Genomic DNA, 20,438 nt, shown 5'->3' on the forward strand with positions numbered 1-20,438 from the left:
AACAGATTGTTTGAATAGTTCTTCAGCATAAAAATGGTTACTTCAGATGATAAACCAGTGTTTTGGTTTTTTGCCCCCGCACAAAAACATCTCAGCCCTTTTTAAAGGATAAGGCTCTGACAGCACATTACGCTAAAAAGGTCAAGCCCGTGTGATTCATAAATAGCCCAGCTGCCCTCATGCCCCATCCTGGTACTACTTTATATTCAAAGACATAATAGATTACCACCCCCAGTCCCCCCCACCAAAACCCACAAAAATTCAAGTACAGTCAGCCCTCCATATCCTCAGGTTCTGTATCTGCAATTCAAACAACCATGGATCGAAAATATTCAGGGGGAAAAATGCCAGAAAAGAAAGCTTGAATTTGCTGCACATAGGCAACTATTTACATACCATTTATATTATATCAGGTATCGTAAGTAATCTTAGAGACGATTTAAAATATACGGAAGATGTGCATAGGTTATATACAAATACTATGCTATTTTACACATGGAACTTGAGTATGTTGGATTTTGGTACCTGCAGGGGGCCTGGAACCAACCCCACTGTGGATACCAGGGGACGTCTGTATTTGCCATGGATTTTTATGAAAAGTCCAAGTAGGAGTACACTGAGGAGAGCAAAACTCCTTACGGGGTCTTCCTTCCTCATCTCTTTCATTCTTAATGTCTCTCACAAACAAAGCAGCCGTGTAAAGGATATTCTTAAGTGAAGAAAATATTTTATACAGTAATGCCCCTGAAAAGTGAGGAGTTCTTAGTTTTCTCCTATAAACTGAACCAGTTTTTACTGTTATATTCCGTTTTCATAACAGGCAGTTTTGAAAAGGCACTCCAGTTACATCCCGTATATGAATCACTTGATGTCACATTTAATTTCATGTGAATAAGGAAAATTTGGCAAAAAACTTTAAATGTTTGCACTATAAATGCTTCCTTCCACTTTCATTAATCGGAGAAATCTGTAAGTCTGGACAAGGTGCCTTTGTCCCCTAGACTCGTACGCAGTGGACGCCTCAGAGCAGCGCTGTGAAAGCTAAGAACCCGGGACTTCCCTGGTGGCTCAGTGGTTAAGAATCCACCTGCCAATGCAGGGGACACGGGTTCGAGCCCTGGTCCGGGAAGATCCCACATGCCGCAGAGCAGCTAAGCCTGTGCGCCACAACTACTGAGCCTGCACTCTAGAGCCTGCGTGCCGCAACTATTGAAGCCCGTGTGCCCAGAGCCTATGCTCCGCAACAAGAGAAGCCACCGCAGTAAGAAGCCTACTCGCTGCAACTTGAGAGAGCCCCTGTACAGTAACGAAGACCCAATGCAGCCGAAAATAAAATTAATTAATAATAAAAATAATTCAAAAAAACAAGCTAAGAACCCACACAGAGTCTCTTCTGGCTGCGCTAAGAATTTCTTTTGATAAGCACACTGAGATGTCTCATGAGTTCTCCGGGACTCTCTGGAGACGCTGGGGTCAGGGGCCTGACTCCGTACGCGGTGCAGGCTGTGCTCTCCCGGGGGCAGGGTGGGGCACATGTGTGGAAGAGCAGCTGCCTGGTGCTGGCCTGGGCCTCACAGGGCAGTCCCCACATGGCCGTCCCTTACTGACTGACTCCCCTGCCCCGACTCCACAATGACCACTCTCTTCTCGACAAGGCAGGCCTCCTCCATCGCCTGCCCAAAGTTGGGCCTAAAAGCATAAATGGAAAAATAAGGCTTAAGGCTTAAATTTTTTTGGGGTCAAGGAGCCTTTGAGTTTAGAACTCACCCTCATGTAAGGGAGGTGTTCACCCCTCCCACCCTGCCCAACCCCAAGGATGACTTCCTTACTTCTAGTCACTGTGTCACACTTTCCATGGTCACACCCCCACTTCCCATCCCCAACACCACTGTCCAAGTTCAGCATCTTCCTACTTCTCACTTTTCTGGAACACGGCTGCTAGGAAAACTTTAATAATGGTAACACAGCTCTGCTGACAGCGCTCCATTATCAGACTTTGACGGCTACGATTAATCCTGGAGTCCTCAAAGAAGCACCCAAAAGCCTCTCCTCCAGCGTTTTTTTTCTGGGTCTTCTTCAATCAGTTCTTTATGGAGACCATACAACCTGTCCTATTTCCTAATATCTAAACCCGTCGCCCCCTGCCCACCCCCGTGCCTTTGCTCAGGCTATTCCTTAAGTTGCTCTCAGCCCATCACAATTCTAGCCACCCCTGAAGGCCTGTCTCAAACACTCATCCCTCCCACAGCCCCCTCCTGCCTCCCTCCTGCCCAGCCCCCAACTTCCCAGGACAGCACCCACTCTCCTCCAGTTCCTCCTGGGGCTGAGCACACTCTGCCTTGAATTACAAGCAGGTTCTTGCTCCCCTACCAGACAGGCCTCTGAGACCATGAGACCAAGGCTCTGCCTTCTCCATCTTTCTCCACCGTGGCTCCCGGGCACAGTGCTCCATAAACGTTTGCTAAAGGGGCCTGAAATGAACAGGGAAATGTACTGCACTTGGCTGAGTAATCCATAACACTAAGATGCCGCCTGGTTTAACCACAGGCTGCGATTAAGGGACTCTCTTCAGCTCACAGGGACACTAAGAGCCTGGAGGAAAGGAGCTGTGGGCAAAACCTTGATAAACAAAGACAGAGGAGTACAGGGAGATGGGGGAGACACTCACCCAGAAACAAAGAGTTGGAAAGCAAGTGTCTCCCACCAGGTGTCTAAATCCAAGCACAACCCCCCAGAGAAACTGGGCTCCAGTCACAAAATACCACACAACCCAGAACCCTGACATGCCCAGACAAGACAGAATTCTCCAGGAGGAAACTTTAAAAGTTAAAGTAAAAATCCACAACCATGGCTAATACCTTGGTTGAAAACCCCACCTTTCCTACAAAGAGCTTTAAGGGCTCTTAATACTAGAGTGTCTTAGTTCATAAAATAACTGTGTAGTGAAGATTTTCTAAAGAAATTAAGTCTTATTACTTCAAGTCCTCCCTAATCAGAGAAAAAACAAAGCTATTTCACCTTCTCTCCTTTCCCCCTCTAAGCCATGGGAGCAGCGCTCACTCAGAAGGCCCCCAGCAGGGATACTAACTGCAACAAAGAGGCTCCAGAGCAGCCAAGTGAGGGTCTGGCCTGGCCTCCCGGCTCCCTCAGGAAAGGAGAATCCTGCCTCCCGGCTCCCTCAGGAAAGCAGGCCATCAGGCTCATGTGGAGGGCTTGGGAGAGGCCGCATCTAGGCAGCCTGGCCAGTGATTCACTGGCTGTCTGAAATTGGTTTGGGCCAATTAAAGGATCCTTGAGGGAAGGAAAAAATAAAACTCCCAGTAAATCCAATTTAGCAATCCCAGGCGTTCTCGGCTGATTGTTATTGCTCTAAGTGCCTCGAACAATCCCATGTATAAAATAAACTCACACCCAGAGACAGTGAATGCACCAGATGAAGCAGAAAAGGCAGCAGGGAGGGGCTGACTCCTGATGGCGGTTGTCTCCGAAAACTGCTCTGTGAGACATGCAAGGTTTAGAAAAACATGGGATCCCAAGGTCACCACCACTGCTGCTGGCTGCTGGGCTGAGAGTGGCCAGGGCCAACAGTCTGATCAAACCCCCGCGACAACAGAATCCCAAAGGCCACACTAAACCCTGCCACACTAAACCCTACCATCCCCTCTGCCCCTCTCCCGGGCATCCATCACCGCAGGAAGAGAGCCATCTGGTCCTTTTCCAGAGAGGCACAGTTTGCCTTCCCTGTCCCCTCCGACTCAGCAGACCTGAGCAGCTGTCAGTAATGTGGCCAGAGAGGCTGTGGTGAGTCCTACCCAAGGCACGGGCTCTCCTGCTCACTTACAGGAGAAAGAAGTAACGCCAGAAACGCAGAAACGCAGCAGCTGCTCCTGGCGGCCGCTCGGCGGCTAGGGAAGACTACTCTGATCGCGGAATGAGAAAAGGCTAAGTTAATGAGTTTCTCCGACTCCTTATGAGACACCTTTTACCATTATGACTCTTACCTCATCTATTAAAGGATGACTTTCGGCTAAGGGATTAAAAGGTATAAATACAAAAAGTGCTGGTCCCTTCTTCAGTTCATTGTTCAGCAGGAGACTCTTGCCGCCGTGGGGCCGCAGCCATCGAAGGAGCATCTCTCGGTTTTCTAAGGCCCACTTATAGATGTTCTCAGCTGTGTAGTTGATGACCTCCCTGGGAAAGACCTGGGAAGGACAAACGCACAGAGGATAAAAGGCAGGGCAGGATCAAAGCACATCCTCAGCCCCGTCCTCAACCCCACACTTCACAGGTGAGGAAAATGAGGCTCAGAGCAGTGACACGACCTGTCCCTGCCTGTGCAGCTAAACCCTGGCTCTACTTCTCCAGACACAGCGCTTCCTCACAAGCAGCTCGGAAAAGCAAAAGCAGCTGTAAGAGGTGACTTGCATATCATGTGGTTCATCTTTTTCCCTTTAGACAGACTCGTCTATCAACAAATAAGCCTCCTTGCCTGCTGCTGGCAACAATGACCTCTACCACCCTGCGCAAGGGGAGCTCTAAGGGAATAGAAATGATGGAGTCAAGGATAATTTTTACCTTGGTAAAATCATGTTTAACTTGGTCCCTGGGGACCCTCTGTTAGGGCAGAAGTTTGGATCTGCCTTGCTCACATGTACCCCCAGTGACCAGAACACCTGGCACAGAGCGGGAACTCAACAAATATTTGCATGAATCCATGAGTAACCTAGAACTTGTACAAGGCCACGGGTCACATTTTATGTGTACAGAATGAAGGAGAGATACACCTAGATTTTTTGCTTTGTTTTCCTATAATAATCAAGAGTACGTCAACATAAAATTATTTTTGAAATTCCAGTGATATAAATCACTGGGTTTCAAACAAAACTCCCCACAGAATGCTTTGGAGAGTTCCACAAAATGAGGTATTTTACACTCCCCAAAATACAGGTTTAAATTGGCTTACAACAAAGATGTCTACTGCTTTTATTTTTTAAAAATACTGGTATCCCAGTATTATTTCATTTGCTAAAAGGAATTCTGCTGCTACACCAACCAACCAACCAACCTTAAAAAGTATGGAACTGATGCAGTAAACCCAATATCTTTTTCAGTATCATTCTCAGTCCTACCTTCTTTTCTCCGTCTATTTTAAATTTCTTCCTCAGTACCCTTTACTATACATAAACATGATATATGTTGGTTGTATAGCATGCTATAAAGGAAGGATGAAGGAAAAGGATAGCAAAGGCAGATGAAGTCAAAAGAAGCTTAGACAGAGAAACAAGGAGAGTGGGTGGGTGGTCGGAGAAACCATCACAGCAGTGATTCCCAAAGTGGGATGGTGGGAGTCTGAAAAAACATAATCAACATTTCTATCTGGAAAACACAGAAATACATTTGACTTTGGGAATATAAACTGCGAGAAGTAAAGCCATCTGGGATACAGAGATATGCAGAAGCCAGGGTGACTGGCACTGAGGGCGCCCCCCAGGAGGGTCTAACAGCATGAGGTCTGCACACTGAGCCGAGGGGAGCGTGTGATTAAAGGGCTGGGCACACTGGGTACGGGAGATCTGGTCTTCACTCGACCTGTAAGTCACTGACACCATCAATGAAGTCAGAGAGAGAAAATACTGAAGAAAAATAAACTCAGTGCTGAGACTGAGGAAGTAGCAATAAACAGAGCAGAAGCACAGCACTAAGCAGGATACAGGTCAAAAGCTCAGAAATAGCTGAGTTGGGGCTGGTCCACCAGAAAGCAAATAAAATCAGGGAACAAAGACAACAATGGAAAACGAGGCTCTCTGGGGCGGAAAGCCAACAACTTCTCACTGTGACTTGACAAGAACTTCAAAATCCATTTCATCAGCTAAAGGAGAAAAGCATGTCACATTACTACTCTTGATAAATGGAGCAAATGAAGAAAGAACATTGCCCAAAGGAAGCTTAACCTCTGAGAACATGGGCCCAGAGTAACACTTCTCCAACAGAGTAGCTGCAATTTCATCCAAGAAGGAAAACTAACAAGGCTGTATCAAAATCTAAGAATATAAACAGAATTTCTAGATGTTAAATCCAAGAGCCCTCTAATGCATGAGTTCTAAACCAGGGGCATGGGCTCTACAGAGGGGCTGTAGGGACTCTCAGTTTGCAATATAAAATCATGTGCACTCCCCTAGAGAGAGTATCCATAGATTTTATCCAATTCTCAAAGAAGTCTGTGATCCAAACAAGGTTTAGAACCACTGCGCTAATATAAACGTGATTTCAAAATACTTACAAGTGATGTGTTGAAATGTCTATGTAAATACACACTTCCAGAGTGTACTAAGGATACCAGTTTCGCAAGATGTTTATTTGTGATAACCCCAAATCGTACTGTTCCTAGGTAATCTGAAACAGAAAATTTTCCTTTATTAAAAAGAAAAAGCCTATGCTTTAAAACAACCACAAAACCCGGTGATCAAATCCTGACGCACAAATTCCCCAGAGCAAAGCTCTTTTTGGGCACCTAGCCTAGACAGAAAAGGAGAAGCCGAAGAAACAACCTCCTGAAACAGACCTCATGTCTACTCCTGTGCACCTGTCTCTGACAAGCACTTGCACTGTGTCCGTCCGTGTCCCCCCGACTCACTAGCCCCACCTGGAAGCCCAGGCACATGCTGTTCTGTCTGGACACTTCCACGGCCAATTCCTTCTCATCATTCAGATCTCAGCTCTGACCCCACCTTCTCTGAGAAGCCCTCCCTGACCACCCGCCTCTGGGAGAACACTCAGAGGATGGTCTGGAAGGGGAAACTGGGGCTCCCTCCTGACTCAGGTCCTCTCTCTACCATTACTCTAATTTTTTTTGTTGTTGTTGTGGTACGCGGGCCTCTCACTGTTGTGGCCTCTCCCGCTGCAGAGCACAGGCTCTGGACGCGCAGGCTCAGTGGCCATGGCTCACGGGCCCAGCCACTCCGTGGCATGTGGGATCTTCCCGGACCAGGGCACGAACCCGTGTCCCCTGCATCGGCAGGTGGACTCCCAACCACTGCGCCACCAGGGAAGCCCTACTCTAATTTTTTAATAGCACTTATTAACTGGTACATAATCCTACTGATTTATTTAGATTTTCTTTGGTCTAACTTCCTCTTAAGTTCTGTGAAATTAGAAACCTTGTTTATTGCTGTTACCCCAGCACCTAAAGCAGTGTCTGGGCATCTGCATATTGACCTCTTGATTAATAAATATTAGTTAAATGAATCAATCTAGCATATATAGTAACTCATATAAATTAGTAAGAAAAAGAAAGCAGTTAAAAATGGTCAAATCACAGAAAAAGAAATATAAAAGGCTAAAAATACACTCAACCTCACTATTTCAGAGGAAAGCAAATGAGAACAAAATGCCACTTTTCACCTTCAAAATGCCCAAAATTTGAGACACAGGAAATACCAAATATTGATGCCCAGCAGAGAAACGAGTACTCTGATGCAAAGCTGGTGGAAAGGGTAAAATGGCAGCCGCTTGGGAGAGCATCTGCTGTAGTGACCACAGTGGGACAGGGACACAGCCTGCAGCCCCACAGCTCCACTTCTTAGTGTCTACACATGTGCACCAAGAGACAAGCAAGGACAGTCACCAAGAAGTACTCTGCAGCTGTTAAAAACAGTGGGGCAGGGCTATCTATACAACATGAATAGATTTTCTAAGACACATATGAGAAAAAAAGCAAGCTGAAGAAAGATAAAGTACACCTTTTATGTGGAAAAAAGCGTCACACATAAAATGTTTTCCCCTTCAGGCACGTATGTTTAGAAATGTATACAGAATCTGAAAGGATAATAAAAATTGTTTCGTGTTGGGGGATGGAGATCAAAGGGGACTTTATCCTTAGGTGTGAAGCTTTCTTTCCCCCCCCCAAGGAGTATATTTAATGTAATATTTGTGTGATTAAGAACTGACTAAAATATCTAGTATTAAAGGAGGTGGATAAGGCAGTGTAGGAAAAGGTGCATTCTTTCTTATCCCCTTTCTGCTTTATTAGCAAACGTTAAATAAAATATCAGTTAAACTTTAAATGCTACCAACTGATATCTAAGTAGTTAAAATATGTAGGTGCTAAACACACGAAGTTTCTAGCTTAACCACACGGCCCATCTTCCAGCAGTGGCGGCATCTTCCTCTCAGAGGAGGAGTGGCTGTTGAGGATGAGGTGAGAGTGACCGTGTCCCTAACAGCGGCTGGACAATCTAGCACAAACCTGATGAGTTTAAAATGGCACAAAACCAAAGAAACACAAGAAGAGGAAATCAGAAATGGGGCTTCCCTGGTGGCACAGTGGCTAAGACTCCACGCTCCCAATGCAGGGGGCCCGGGTTCAATCCCTGATCGGGGAACTGGATCTCGCGTGCCGCAACAAAGATCCCGTGCATCACAATTGTAAGACCTGGCACAGCCAAATAAAAATAAGTAAATAAATAAATATTAAAGAAAAAAAAGAATAAACCAGAAATGACGGAAATGGCTTACTTACAGGGTGGGTGGCAAAGGGGGTGGGTGGGTAATGGGAACTGGAGAACAGGGGTGAGGCAGCCTGACCTTCCTCTGAGTATCAGAACCACGGCAAAGCTCACAGCCTTCACACACGCAAAAACTAAAATCATGATACCAACCAGCATGTGTGGGGATCCAGTGGGGAACACAAGCACTAACAAACCAACCTAGCTGTACTGCAAATGCATCACACCTCAGTGAAGGGGTGGTGAGTGGGGAGAAAGAACTGAACCAGAAGAGAACAGCAAACGGTATCTTGACTGAATACTGTAAAACTAAAGACGATGAGAGCCAGGCTTCTCAGGGCAGGAGAAAAGTTACATACGAAGAGGGGAAATCTAAAATAAACTCTGCGGTGTTAAACTGGAATCAGAAAAAATTAGTATAAACTTATGAACTTTTGTATAACCTTACGACTTATGACACAGATAACAGATATAGAACTATGGAGGCATGCATGTGTGTGGGTATAAATACATATATGTCCTAGCTCTTTCTGCTGAAAGGGCCTAGAAGTAATGACACCTAATACTGAAGAGCATATCTTGTACCCAGATCTGGGTTTCTAAATGTCACTCTCCAATAAAAAGAAACCAGGGCTTATTGGAGAAGAGGCTGATCCCAGAGCTGGGGCAAAGGAAGTACAAGATGAGCCTGAAACATCTTGTCAAGTCAGAACGAAAGATGTGCTCATAAAAGGAGGGGGATATGTTCAAAGGACACAGGCGCCAACCTAAGATGCTCCTAATGGCCAAAGCCAGAACAATTTGAGCAACAAAATAAACAACCAGTATTTTTCAAAAGTGTCAATATCATGAAAGACAAGGAAAGAGGGAGGAATTGTTATAGGAGGAGACTAATTAAATGTGATGTAGGATCCCAGATCAGATCCTGGAACAGAAAACAGTCATTAGTGAAAACACTGGCAAAATTCAATAACGTCTGCAGTTTAGTTAATAATCCTGCACCAATGTTAATTTCTTAGTTTTGGCAAAAGCACCCTAACAAATGGTTAAATAATATGTTAACAATGGGGGAAGCTAAGTGAAGGCAGGACGTTAGGAAACTCCCTGTTCTATTCTTCCAACTTTTCTGCAAGCATAAAATTAGTTCAAAATTTAAATTTAAAAAAATGGCATAGAGCTTCCCTGGTGGCACAGTGCTTGAGAGTCCACCTGCCGATGCAGGGGACACGGATTCGTGCCCCGGTCCGGGAAGATCCCACATGCCGCAGAGCAGCTGGGCTCGTGAGCCATGGCCGCTGTGCCCGCGTCCAGAGCCTGTGCTCCGCAATGGGAGAGGCCACAACAGTGAGAGGCCTGCATACCGAAAAAAAAAAAAAAAAAAAAGGCATAATATATAAGTTCAGATTCCAAAGCTGTCAGAAGAAAAAGCAGGACCCAAGAGAGGATATGAATTGGTAGAAGCAAAGACACCACTCTCCAGGAGAGGGCTGAATTTTGGTAGACTGGCATCAATAAAGAGAGGAGTGAAGGAAAAGCAGCCAGTAGGAAACTCATTTGATAGTCCGCCAAAGTCACCAACGTGATTTATTGGAGCAGAGGAATAAGTAGTGACAGCTTGACTCAAAAGTTGAAAGGGTTCATTCAAAAACCTGTTAACTGCATTAATAAGAATGGACAGGGCTTCCCTGGTGGCGCAGTGGTTGAGAGTCCACCTGCCGATGTAGAGGACGCAGGTTCGTGCCCCAGTCCGGGAAGATCCCACATGCCGCAGAGCAGCTGGGCCCGTGAGCCATGGCCGCTGAGCCTGCACGTCCGGAGCCCGTGCTGTGCAGCAGGAGAGGCCACAACAGTGACAGGCCCGTGTACCGCAAAAAAAAAAAAAAAAAAAAAGAATGGACAGCCGCCTGCACAGAGCAGATTCTAACATGCCTAAACATGTTATAATTTCAAAATTTTATTTTTTACAGAGAAATTTACAAAAATCACACATTTTTAAAGTTCCTGCATACAGTGGAAATCTTGCTGGAAGAAGCAGCTTAAGTTTGCAGTCCCATGTGTACAAGGAGTACATGAATTAGCAGAGAAAGTTTACAGTGTCAAAATACACAAGAAAGTAAAACTTCTCATCTCCATATCCAGAACATTCTGTTAAGCAGGGCTCCAGGGCTTTCTACAATAGGGGCTTTTGTCATTTATAAAATGAGTAATTTTGTCCTAAAATGAATGAAGCTTTAATACTTTAATTAAGGTCTTTGAATGTGTTAATAATTAAAAATAAATTCAGAATCATGTTCTCCCCTCCCCCAACAATGGTCCAACACAATGGCATGATCCTATTCAGTTAATAATAATAATAATATGGGCTTCCCTGGTGGCGCAGTGGTTGAGAGTCTGCCTGGAGATGCAGGGGACATGGGTTCATGCCCCGGTCCAGGAAGATCCCACATGCCGCGGAGCAGGCTAGGCCCATGAGCCATGGCCACTGAGCCTGCACGTCCGGAGCCTGTGCTCCGCAACAGGAGAGGCCACAACAGTGAGAGGCCCGCGTACCACAAAAAATAATAATAAATCAATAAAATAATAATAAAATTTCCAAACTTGCACAAGTCTCTTAGATAGCCTCATCCACCACAGTACAGACAGCAGAAGAACTACAATCCTGCAGCCTGTGGAACAAAAACCACATTCACAGAAAGATAGACAAGATGAAAAGGCAGAGGGCTATGTACCAGATGAAGGAACAAGATAAAACCCCAGAAAAACAACTTAATGAAGTAGAGATAGGCAACCTTCCAGAAAAATAATTCAGAATAATGATAGTAAAGATGATCCAGGACCTCGGAAAAAGAATGGAGGCAAATATCGAGAAGATGCAAGAAATGTTTAACAAAGATCTAGAAGAATTAAAAAACAAACAAACAGAGATAAACAATACAATAACTGAAATGAAAACTACACTAGAAGAAATCAATAGCAGAATAACAGGCAGAAGAACGGATAAGTGACCTGGAAGACAGAATGGTGGAATTCACTGCTGCAGAACAGAATAAAGAAAAAAGAATGAAAAGAAATGAAGACAGCCTAAGAGACCCCTGGGACAACATTAAATGCAAAAACATTCGCATTATAGGGGTCCCAGAAGGAGAAGAAAGGACCCAAGAAAATATTTGAAGAGATTATAGTCGAAAACTTCCCTAACATGGGAAAGGAAATCCAGGAAGTGTAGAGAGTCCCATACAGGATAAACCCAAGGAGAAACATGCCGAGACACGCAGTAATCAAACTGGCAAAAATTAAAGACAAAGAAACATTACTGAAAGCAGCAAGGGAAAAATGGCAAATAACATACAAGGGAACTCCCATAAGGTTAACAGCTGTTTTCTCAGCAGAAACTCTACAAGCCAGAAGGGAGTCGCATGATATACTTAAAGTGATGAAAGGGAAGAACCTACAACCAAGATTACTCCACCCTGCAAGGATCTCATTCAGATTCGATGGAGAAATCAAAAGCTTTACAGACAAGCGAAAGTTAAGAGAGTTCAGCACCACCAAAACAGCTCTACAACAAGTGCTAAAGGAACCTCTCTAAGTGGGAAACAAGAGAAGAAAAGGACCTACAAAAACAAACCCAAAACATTTAAGAAAATGGTCATAGGAACATACATATCGATAATTACCTTAAACATGTATGGATTAAATCCTCCAACCAAAAGACACAGGCTTTCTGAATGGATACAAAAACAAGACCCATATATATGCTGTCTACAAGAGACGCACTTCAGACCTAGGGGCACATACAGACTGAAAGTGAGGGGATGGAAAAAGATATTCCATGCAAATGGCAATCAAAAGAAAGCTGGAGTAGCAATACTCATACCCGATAAAATACTTTAAAATAAAGAATGTTACAAGAGACAAGGGAGGACACTACATAATGATCAAGGGATCAATCCAAGAAGAAGATATAACAATTATAAATATATATGCCCCCAACATAGGCGCACTTCAATACATAAGGCAACTGCTAACAGCTATAAAAGAGGAAATCGACAGTAACACAATACTAGTGGGGGACTTTAATAACACCTCAGTTACACCAATGGACAGATCATCCAAACAGAAAATTAACAAGGAAAGACAAGATTTAAATGACACAATAGACCCGATAGATTTAATTGATATTTATAGGACATTCCATCCAAAAACAGTAGATTACACTTTCTTCTCAAGTGCACACGGAACATTCTCCAGGATAGATCACATCTTGGGTCACAAATCAAGCCTCAGTAAATTTAAGAAAACTGAAATCATATCAAGCATCTTTTCTGACCACAATGCTATGAGACTAGAAGTGAATTACAGGGAAAAAAACGTAAAAAACAAACACATGGAGGCTAAACAATACGTTACTAAATAACCAAGAGATCACTGAAGAAATCAAAAAATACCTAGAGACAAATGACAATGGAGACACGACGACCCAAAACCTATGGGATGCAGCAAAAGCAGTTCTAAGAGGGAAGTTTATAGCAATACAAGCCTACCTCAAGAAACAAAAAAATCTCAAATAAACAATCTAACCTTGCACCTAAAGGAACTAGAGAAAGAAGAACAAACAAAACCCAAAGTTAGCAAAAGGAAAGAAATCATAAAGATCAGAGCAGAAATAAATGAAATAGAAACAAAGAAAACAATAGCAAAGATCAATAAAACTAAAAGTTGGTTCTTTGAGAAGATAAACAAAATTGATAAACCATTAGCCAGACTCATCAAGGAGGAGAAGACTCAAATCAATAAAATTAGAAATGAAAAAGGAGAAGTTACAACAGACACCACAGAAAAACAAAGCATCCTAAGAGACTACTACAAGCAACTCTATGCCAATAAAATGGACAACCTGGAAGAAATGGACAAATTCTTAGAAAGGTAGAACCTTCCAAGACTGAACCAGGAAAAAATAGAATATATGAACAGACCAATCATAAGTAATGAAATTGAAACTGTGATAAAAAATCTTCCAACAAACAAAAGTCCAGGACCAGATGGCTTCACAGGTGAATTCTATCAAACATTTAGAGAAGAGCTAACACCCATCCTTCTCAAACTCTTCCAAAAAACTGCAGAGGAAGGAACACTCCCAAAATCATTCTATGAGGCCACCATCACCCTGATACCAAAGCCAGACAAAGATACTACAAAAAAAGAAAATTACAGACCAATATCACTGATGAATATAGATGCAAAAATCCTCAACAAAATACTAGCAAACAGAATCCAACAACATACTAAAAGATCATACACCATGATCAAGTGGGATTTATCCAGGGATGCAAGGACTCTTCAATATATGCAAATCAATCAATGTGATAAACCATATTAACAAATTGAAGAACAAAAACCATATGATCATCTCAATAGATGCAGAAAAAGCTTTTGACAAAATTCAACACCCATTTATGATAAAAATTCTCCAGAAAGTGGGCAAAGAGGAAACCTACCTCAACATAATAAAGAAAAAAAAAATCTCAATAAACTGTTAGCCAGGTAACTGGCCAGTTATAGTCTCTATTAACCATCCAGTGCAAGGTGTCAGAAAGACACCTGCAAGATGTAACAACATCTTGAAAGAACACCTGGGTGAAGGCAGTAGTTACTGAGCAGTTTCTGTAGCAGGTCACATAGACACTAAGTAGGTCAAGGTGACCACAGCATGAAGACTGCTGCCTGCTACAAAAGGTGCTGAGTCCTTGGCCCTGTGTCCCTCAGCTACAAGGCAACCCACTGCACACACAGCCACCACTAGGCTCCCCATGAGACGTGGGGTGAGCAGAATGAATACTATCATGCTGATTCACTGTCTGTGTGCTTTGAGTAACAAACAGCCTTTCTTTGATCCATTAAACATTGTCTACTTTTAGCATGTATTGTAGGTTTACCCTTTGCTATCTTTTATGAGACTAGGGTTCTTTTCTGCCACTAACAGAATGCTCTACCCCTGCTTCCCACGCCCCCATAGGTGGAGCTTCCGCTGACCTTCTTGTACCTTCGACACGCCACTGTCACCATTTACCTCATGGCAACCACCAAGGATGCATCGAGAATGGAAAGATCTGAAATTCCATCTGGTTTCCATTCAGATTCATCTGGCTCACTTGTGACCTTTCTGGTGTGCATTCAGGTTTTTTGTTTTTGGCCACTGCCTAATGTTTTAATATCAGACTACTTCATTTTGCTTAAAACCACTGCTTTAAATTCAATTTTTAATATTAAAACTTCAGTTCAGTATTAAGGTAAAGCAAACACATTCTGAGGCAAGACCTCAGTGAGGCAAAATATTAAAATTCTCAAACATTCCAGAAAGAACAAGAATTCGTTTCTTCTGTTAGCAAAAGAGAATAGTTTTTTCTTTTTATTGAAGTACAGTTGATTTACAATATTGTATGTTTCAAGTGTATAGCAAAGTGATTCAGATATGTACATATGTATATATATATTTATTTCAGATTATTTTCTACTAATATATTTTTAACTGTGCTTTAAAGTTAATAATAAAGCGTCCTGCCAGAAGCAAAGCTACACAATTCGCACTCAGCAACTACCAGATTACCAAGACTACCTACCAGGAGGACACTCTGAAGCATTAACTCAAGGATGTGCCTGCAGGAGGGAGACTCAGTATCTTAGGAAATAACTGTTTTCCCCAGGATACTTGGATAATGAGGCCTAGGCCCTGAGTACACTGTCCTATGTCGTAGCCACTAACCATATGTGGCTAATGAGCACTTGAAATATGAGCAACCGAGGGACTAAATTTTAACTTTATTTGATTTTAATTAATTTAATTTAAAAGTGATACTCAATTCAGTTATCAGAAAATGTTTAAGTATGTTTAAGACAACATGGGTATGTAACCTGAAGCTAATATAATATTGTAAATCAACTATATTTCAATAAAATAAGTAAAATGAAACAATATAAATATTTGGTATATAAATCACTTTTTCAACTGTAAATTTTATGAACTCTAAATACAGATCAAGTATGTCCAATGAACATTTAGCAGCTGAATTGAGATGGGGCTGTTAAGTATAAAAGACTTGGTTCAAAAAAAAAAAGTTAAATATCTCAATAGTTTTTATGCTGATTACATGTTGAAATGCTAATAATTTGGGTACACTGGGTTAAATAAAATATAAATTATTAAATTAATTTTACCTATTTCTTCTTAAATTTTAACACAGCCACCAGGAAATTTTTAAATACCTCCATCGTTCATCTTATAGTTCTACTGGACTGTGCCAAGGTGGCAATGATGAAAAAGCAAGATTCATGTAACTCAGGAAGAAGATTAGGCTAAGATAATAAGCCCATTAGCCAGTAAATCTTAATAATGGACAATTATCTGGGAAGGAAACATAAGACAAAGATTTTTTCGTGAATGATTATTTTTAAGAGCAGAGAATGATTATTTTAAAGAATGTGTCCCACTCTCTCCTTCGGAAAGGAAAAGGTGGGACTCTAAACCTTGTGACTCTGGGTATAAACTGCCGAGCTTCTGAAATTAATTCTCTCTCAGAGGGCTAGAGTAAACAGCACTTGGTGTCCTACAAAGTAAGGTACCCAAGGATACAATGAAATAATGAGCAGAAATGCTGGAACTGAACAACATGGAAATTTTTACATCAGGAATGGCCATCTGCTCTCCAGGAGGCTTTCATGTGAGCTAATCTCTCAGGGATCATAGGACAAAATGGAATATCAGGTCAAGAAAAATACTGATAAAGGAAACTGCTAACAAATAAACCATGAAATACTTCAAAACTGAATACCACTGGGTTAAGTCACATGGCTTTTAATCTACATGGCTAAGTTATTTACTCCCTGGGAAAAATTCTCTCACTTCTTTTTTTTTTTTTTTTTTTGCGGTACGCGGGCCTCTCACTGTTGTGGCCTCTCCTGTTGCGGAGCACAGGCTCCGGACGCGCAGGCTCAGTGGCCATGGCTCACGGGCCCAGCCGCTCCGTGGCATGTGATCATATTTCATAGGAAATGCCTTTATTCCTATTATGACATCTCTTAAGCCTTGTAAGTGCTGCTAGATAAGCACTAAGGCCAAAACCAGACATCCCCGCACTTTGAATTAGCTTCAGAAGCATGACTTATTAATTCAACAAACATTTGAGGATCCACTTTGTGCTACAGCCGTAAAGAGGAGTAAAACTTGTTCCTCACCATCGGACCGGGGCACAAACCCGTGTCCCCTGCATCGGCAGGCGTACTCTCAACCACTGCGCCACCAGGGAAGCCCTCTCTCACTTTACTCTGGGAAGTAGTGACACCCCCAAAGGCAAACCTGTATTGTGGTACCTTCCACCCTGGCAACGATTCTCATTTTACTCTATACTCTGCCATTTTTATTAACTTCTGCTTTCCCACTCTTTTTTACAAGGTTTTGGACAAGGAAGAAAAAGGAAAACGACAGGATTATATAAGAAGGAATAACAACAGCCCCTCCAAGATTACTCAGCATTTACATGGTGATTCATCATCATTCGCTAGATGATTTCACACACTTTAAATACATTCATTAAAATGAAAAAATCTTCAAAGAAATGCAGTAGTTTATAGAAATGTTTGTTTTCAATGTATGAACTATAGCTATTGCTTGCATTTTTTTCCACAGAAATCTGACTGAGATTTGTATACTGTCAAAATTCTCTTTTCTTTTTTCTATTTTTGGCTGCGCCACATGCCTTGTAGGATCTCAGTTCCCCAACCAGGGATTGAACCCGGGCCACAGCAGTGAAAGCACTGAATCCTGACCACCAGACCACCAGGGAACTCCCTCAAAATTCTTAATATAAAGCACAAAGCAATTATCTAGGAAAAAACTCTGGCATATGGGCACCAGAGATACAATATGCACATTCTGGTACATGCCAAAATACTGCTAAACTCTAAGTAAACATTTAACTCCTTAGCTGTGATTTTTCTCTTTCTTGTGAGTTAGAGAGGAGGGCAAGAAAAATATAGTTCCAAATACATCATTTTAGGGGAACATAAACTATAGAAATATGCACTGTTCTATATACTGACATGACAGTAAACTTAACACCCTCACACCATTGTTCTCATTTAACCAGAGCATAATATTAAAATGATCAATTCAAATATGTCCCTTGTGTGTATTTCAATTAAATTCCTTTTAAAAAAAAAAAAACAAAAAACCCTCAGGGAGGCAAAGACTTCACAAAAGAAACACATCTGCTTAGAAATCCCTCCTCCATCCCCTCTTATGCTGCTCTTAGGGTCTAGCATAGGTGTCACATATTCTTCTTTCTTAAATAACTCTTTACAAATATAAAAACAATTCTTAGCTCCCAGGTCTAAAAAAAAACAGGCCAAGGGCCAATGCATTTTCAAGCTGAAGTTTCCTTTAGAGGCAACTGGGGTAAAGTTCCCTTATCCTGCAGATGGGGAACCTGAAGACCAGTGAGAAGGGGTGACTGGTGAGCTGTGGTCACACAGGACAGCTGCCACTAACATGACTGATCAGGACAGTCAGTTTCTGCCTACTTGTTAGGAAGATACTACTAAAGTCTAAGGGAAAATCAGAAAACAACGTTGGTTGCTAAGTGGGAGACACAGCCAACGAGTGCAACAGGAGTTCCAAGAAGGGAGCCAGTGGATGGAAATCTCCACTTGATGTCCACAGTGTGCCAGACATCATGCTGGCTGGGCAATATTTACAAATCCCAGAGGACTTCAGTTAGGCCTTGAAAAATTAGGAAGGCAGATAATAACTAGGGCAAGGCATTGCATTTTAAGCAGTATCATGGGCAAAGACCAGGAGGTAGGAATCACCATATTGTGCCACCTGTCCCACCTCCGGAGATTACAGAGGCAGATGGAGTGATGTGGTCCTGGATTCCTATCTCACTCCTCATTTACTGGTACGTGACTATATCAAGTTGCTATTTCTGCTGTAACAAATTACCACTAACTTAGTAGTTTAAAAAAACATAAGTTTATCTTACAGTTCTGGAGGTCGAAGTCCAAAATGGGCCTCATTGGGCTAAAATCAAGGTACAGCAGGTAATGTTCCTTCTGGAGGCTCTAGGGGAGAATGCATCTCCTTGCCTTTCCTACCATTTAGAGGCTACCTGCATTCCTTGGCTTGAGGCTACCTGCATTGGCTTGTGGCCCTTTCCGTTTCAAAACCAGTAATGGCCGGACAAGTCCTTCTCATACTGCTTCACTCTGACAATATTCTTTGCCTCTCAATGCCACTTTTAAGAATCGTTCTGATTACACTGGGCCTACTCAGATAATCCAGGATAATCTCCCTTTCTCAATGTCAGTTGATTAGCAACCCAAATCCATAGGCAACCTCAATTTTCTCTTGCCATGTAATGTAACATATTCACAGGTCCTGGGGATTAGAATGTGGACATCTCTGGGGAGCCACTGTTCTGCCTCACAGCGTCCTGGATTCTGTTAACAACCTCCTCCAAGCCTCAGCTTCCTCACCTGAGACAGTAACACTGAGATAATAACAGTTTCTACTTCAAAGAGTGGCACTGAAGACTGGATCATCCAGGTAAAGCCCTCCGTCCAGTATCAGCTTATCACGCTCAGTGTTACATAACAAGTGGTCAAGTGGAGACCAGAACGGGGTTTGTCTGCACCGAGTCGAGTCGTTTCACTATAAGTTTGTGACTTTATTATAGAAGGTGATCCCTGAGAGGTTTCTAAGATTTTAGTGTTTTTGGTTCTTTGTCTAGGAGTCTCATTTCAGCTTAAACAAAACAAAAAAACCAAAACCCCCCAAAAACCTTGAAGAAATAGGATCAAAAATCAAAACACACACATACACACTACTAAAACAGGACACCTTTAAAAAGGCAGAAAATACCACAAGACAATTAGAAAGTAAAGATGGTGTAATTTTTCAAATACACGGGTTCAAGGAATCAAAGTTTCTACAAATGGGCATTAAATTTAGTTCTGAGCTCTCCGCACTCCTTTTGCTCTTCTCAACACCGCCTATCTTCCACTCTCCCGTTTCTTACACACTTACCTGAAGGCTGACCCCTCATTCTCGTGGGAAATCCTCCCCACCTCCAGTCTTCCCTGAACTGATCCGGACGCCCTACCTCCGTGCTCCGACGAAGCCTGTCACAGACGTGTCACTGCACTCACATTGTGGGTAAGCCCACCTGTTGGCCACACTAGCTGGTGGCACCCCGATGGTGAGGAACAAGTTTTACTCCTCTTTACGGCTGTAGCACAAAGTGGATCCTCAAATGTTTGTTGAATTAATAAGTCATGCTTCTGAAGCTAATTCAAAGTGCGGGGATGTCTGGTTTTGGCCTTAGTGCTTATCTAGCAGCACTTACAAGGCTTAAGAGATGTCATAATAGGAATAAAGGCATTTCCTATGAAATATGATCACATCCTTGCTAAAATAATAGCAACATAATTAAAAAGTCAATTTTAGGTATGGGAACAAAAGGTATGGAATTTCTAATGTGTATTAATTAGCACCCAGAGGGCCTCAGAACACAGGCAGCTAGTTAGAAAAAGATTTCCCTCTTTAAGCGAGTACAGTGACAACAAATGAGATTATGTGGGAAAACCAGTGACCTAGAACCTGTTTCATTCACGGAGAATTGTTAAACCCAATGCTTGGTCCAAACTCCCAAGAGTGAGACCCAGGAACCTGAGAAAATAAAGCAATTTCAGAGTCAACCTTGCCTAAGAAGTCAATCCCTTGTCTTTCCAATGACTTTAAGAATGTCACTTTCAGGATAAGAAAATCCTACTTTTCAGACCTCTTGATGTTGTACAAAGTTTCACAATCTAACAGAAAAGTGCTCCAAAAAAGCTTTATTTGTGAAAAAGGATATGGAGGAGGGAGCTTCTTGTGCCCTG

The 20,438-nt window shown here is 42.5% G+C and overlaps 1 protein-coding gene across 6 annotated transcripts in view; it reads right to left on the minus strand.

The window, feature by feature from the left end:
- TXNDC11 (thioredoxin domain containing 11) overlaps nucleotides 1-20,438 on the minus strand; it is a 67,229-nt gene that overhangs the window by 14,670 nt on the left and 32,121 nt on the right. For 5 of the 6 annotated variants that reach the window (XM_060124684.1, XM_060124685.1, XM_060124683.1 and 2 more), the window contains 2 exons: nucleotides 6,281-6,393; nucleotides 4,002-4,202 (listed from right to left, as the gene is read on the minus strand). In XM_060124684.1, the coding sequence (XP_059980667.1) occupies nucleotides 4,002-4,202; nucleotides 6,281-6,393 (314 nt within the window). The remainder of the gene's footprint in view (nucleotides 1-4,001; nucleotides 4,203-6,280; nucleotides 6,394-20,438) is intronic. The other variant, XM_060124687.1, reaches the window with a different exon arrangement.

Source organism: Lagenorhynchus albirostris, chromosome 15 (assembly GCF_949774975.1).
Source record: "Lagenorhynchus albirostris chromosome 15, mLagAlb1.1, whole genome shotgun sequence".
Classification (NCBI taxonomy): Eukaryota; Metazoa; Chordata; class Mammalia; order Artiodactyla; family Delphinidae; genus Lagenorhynchus; species Lagenorhynchus albirostris.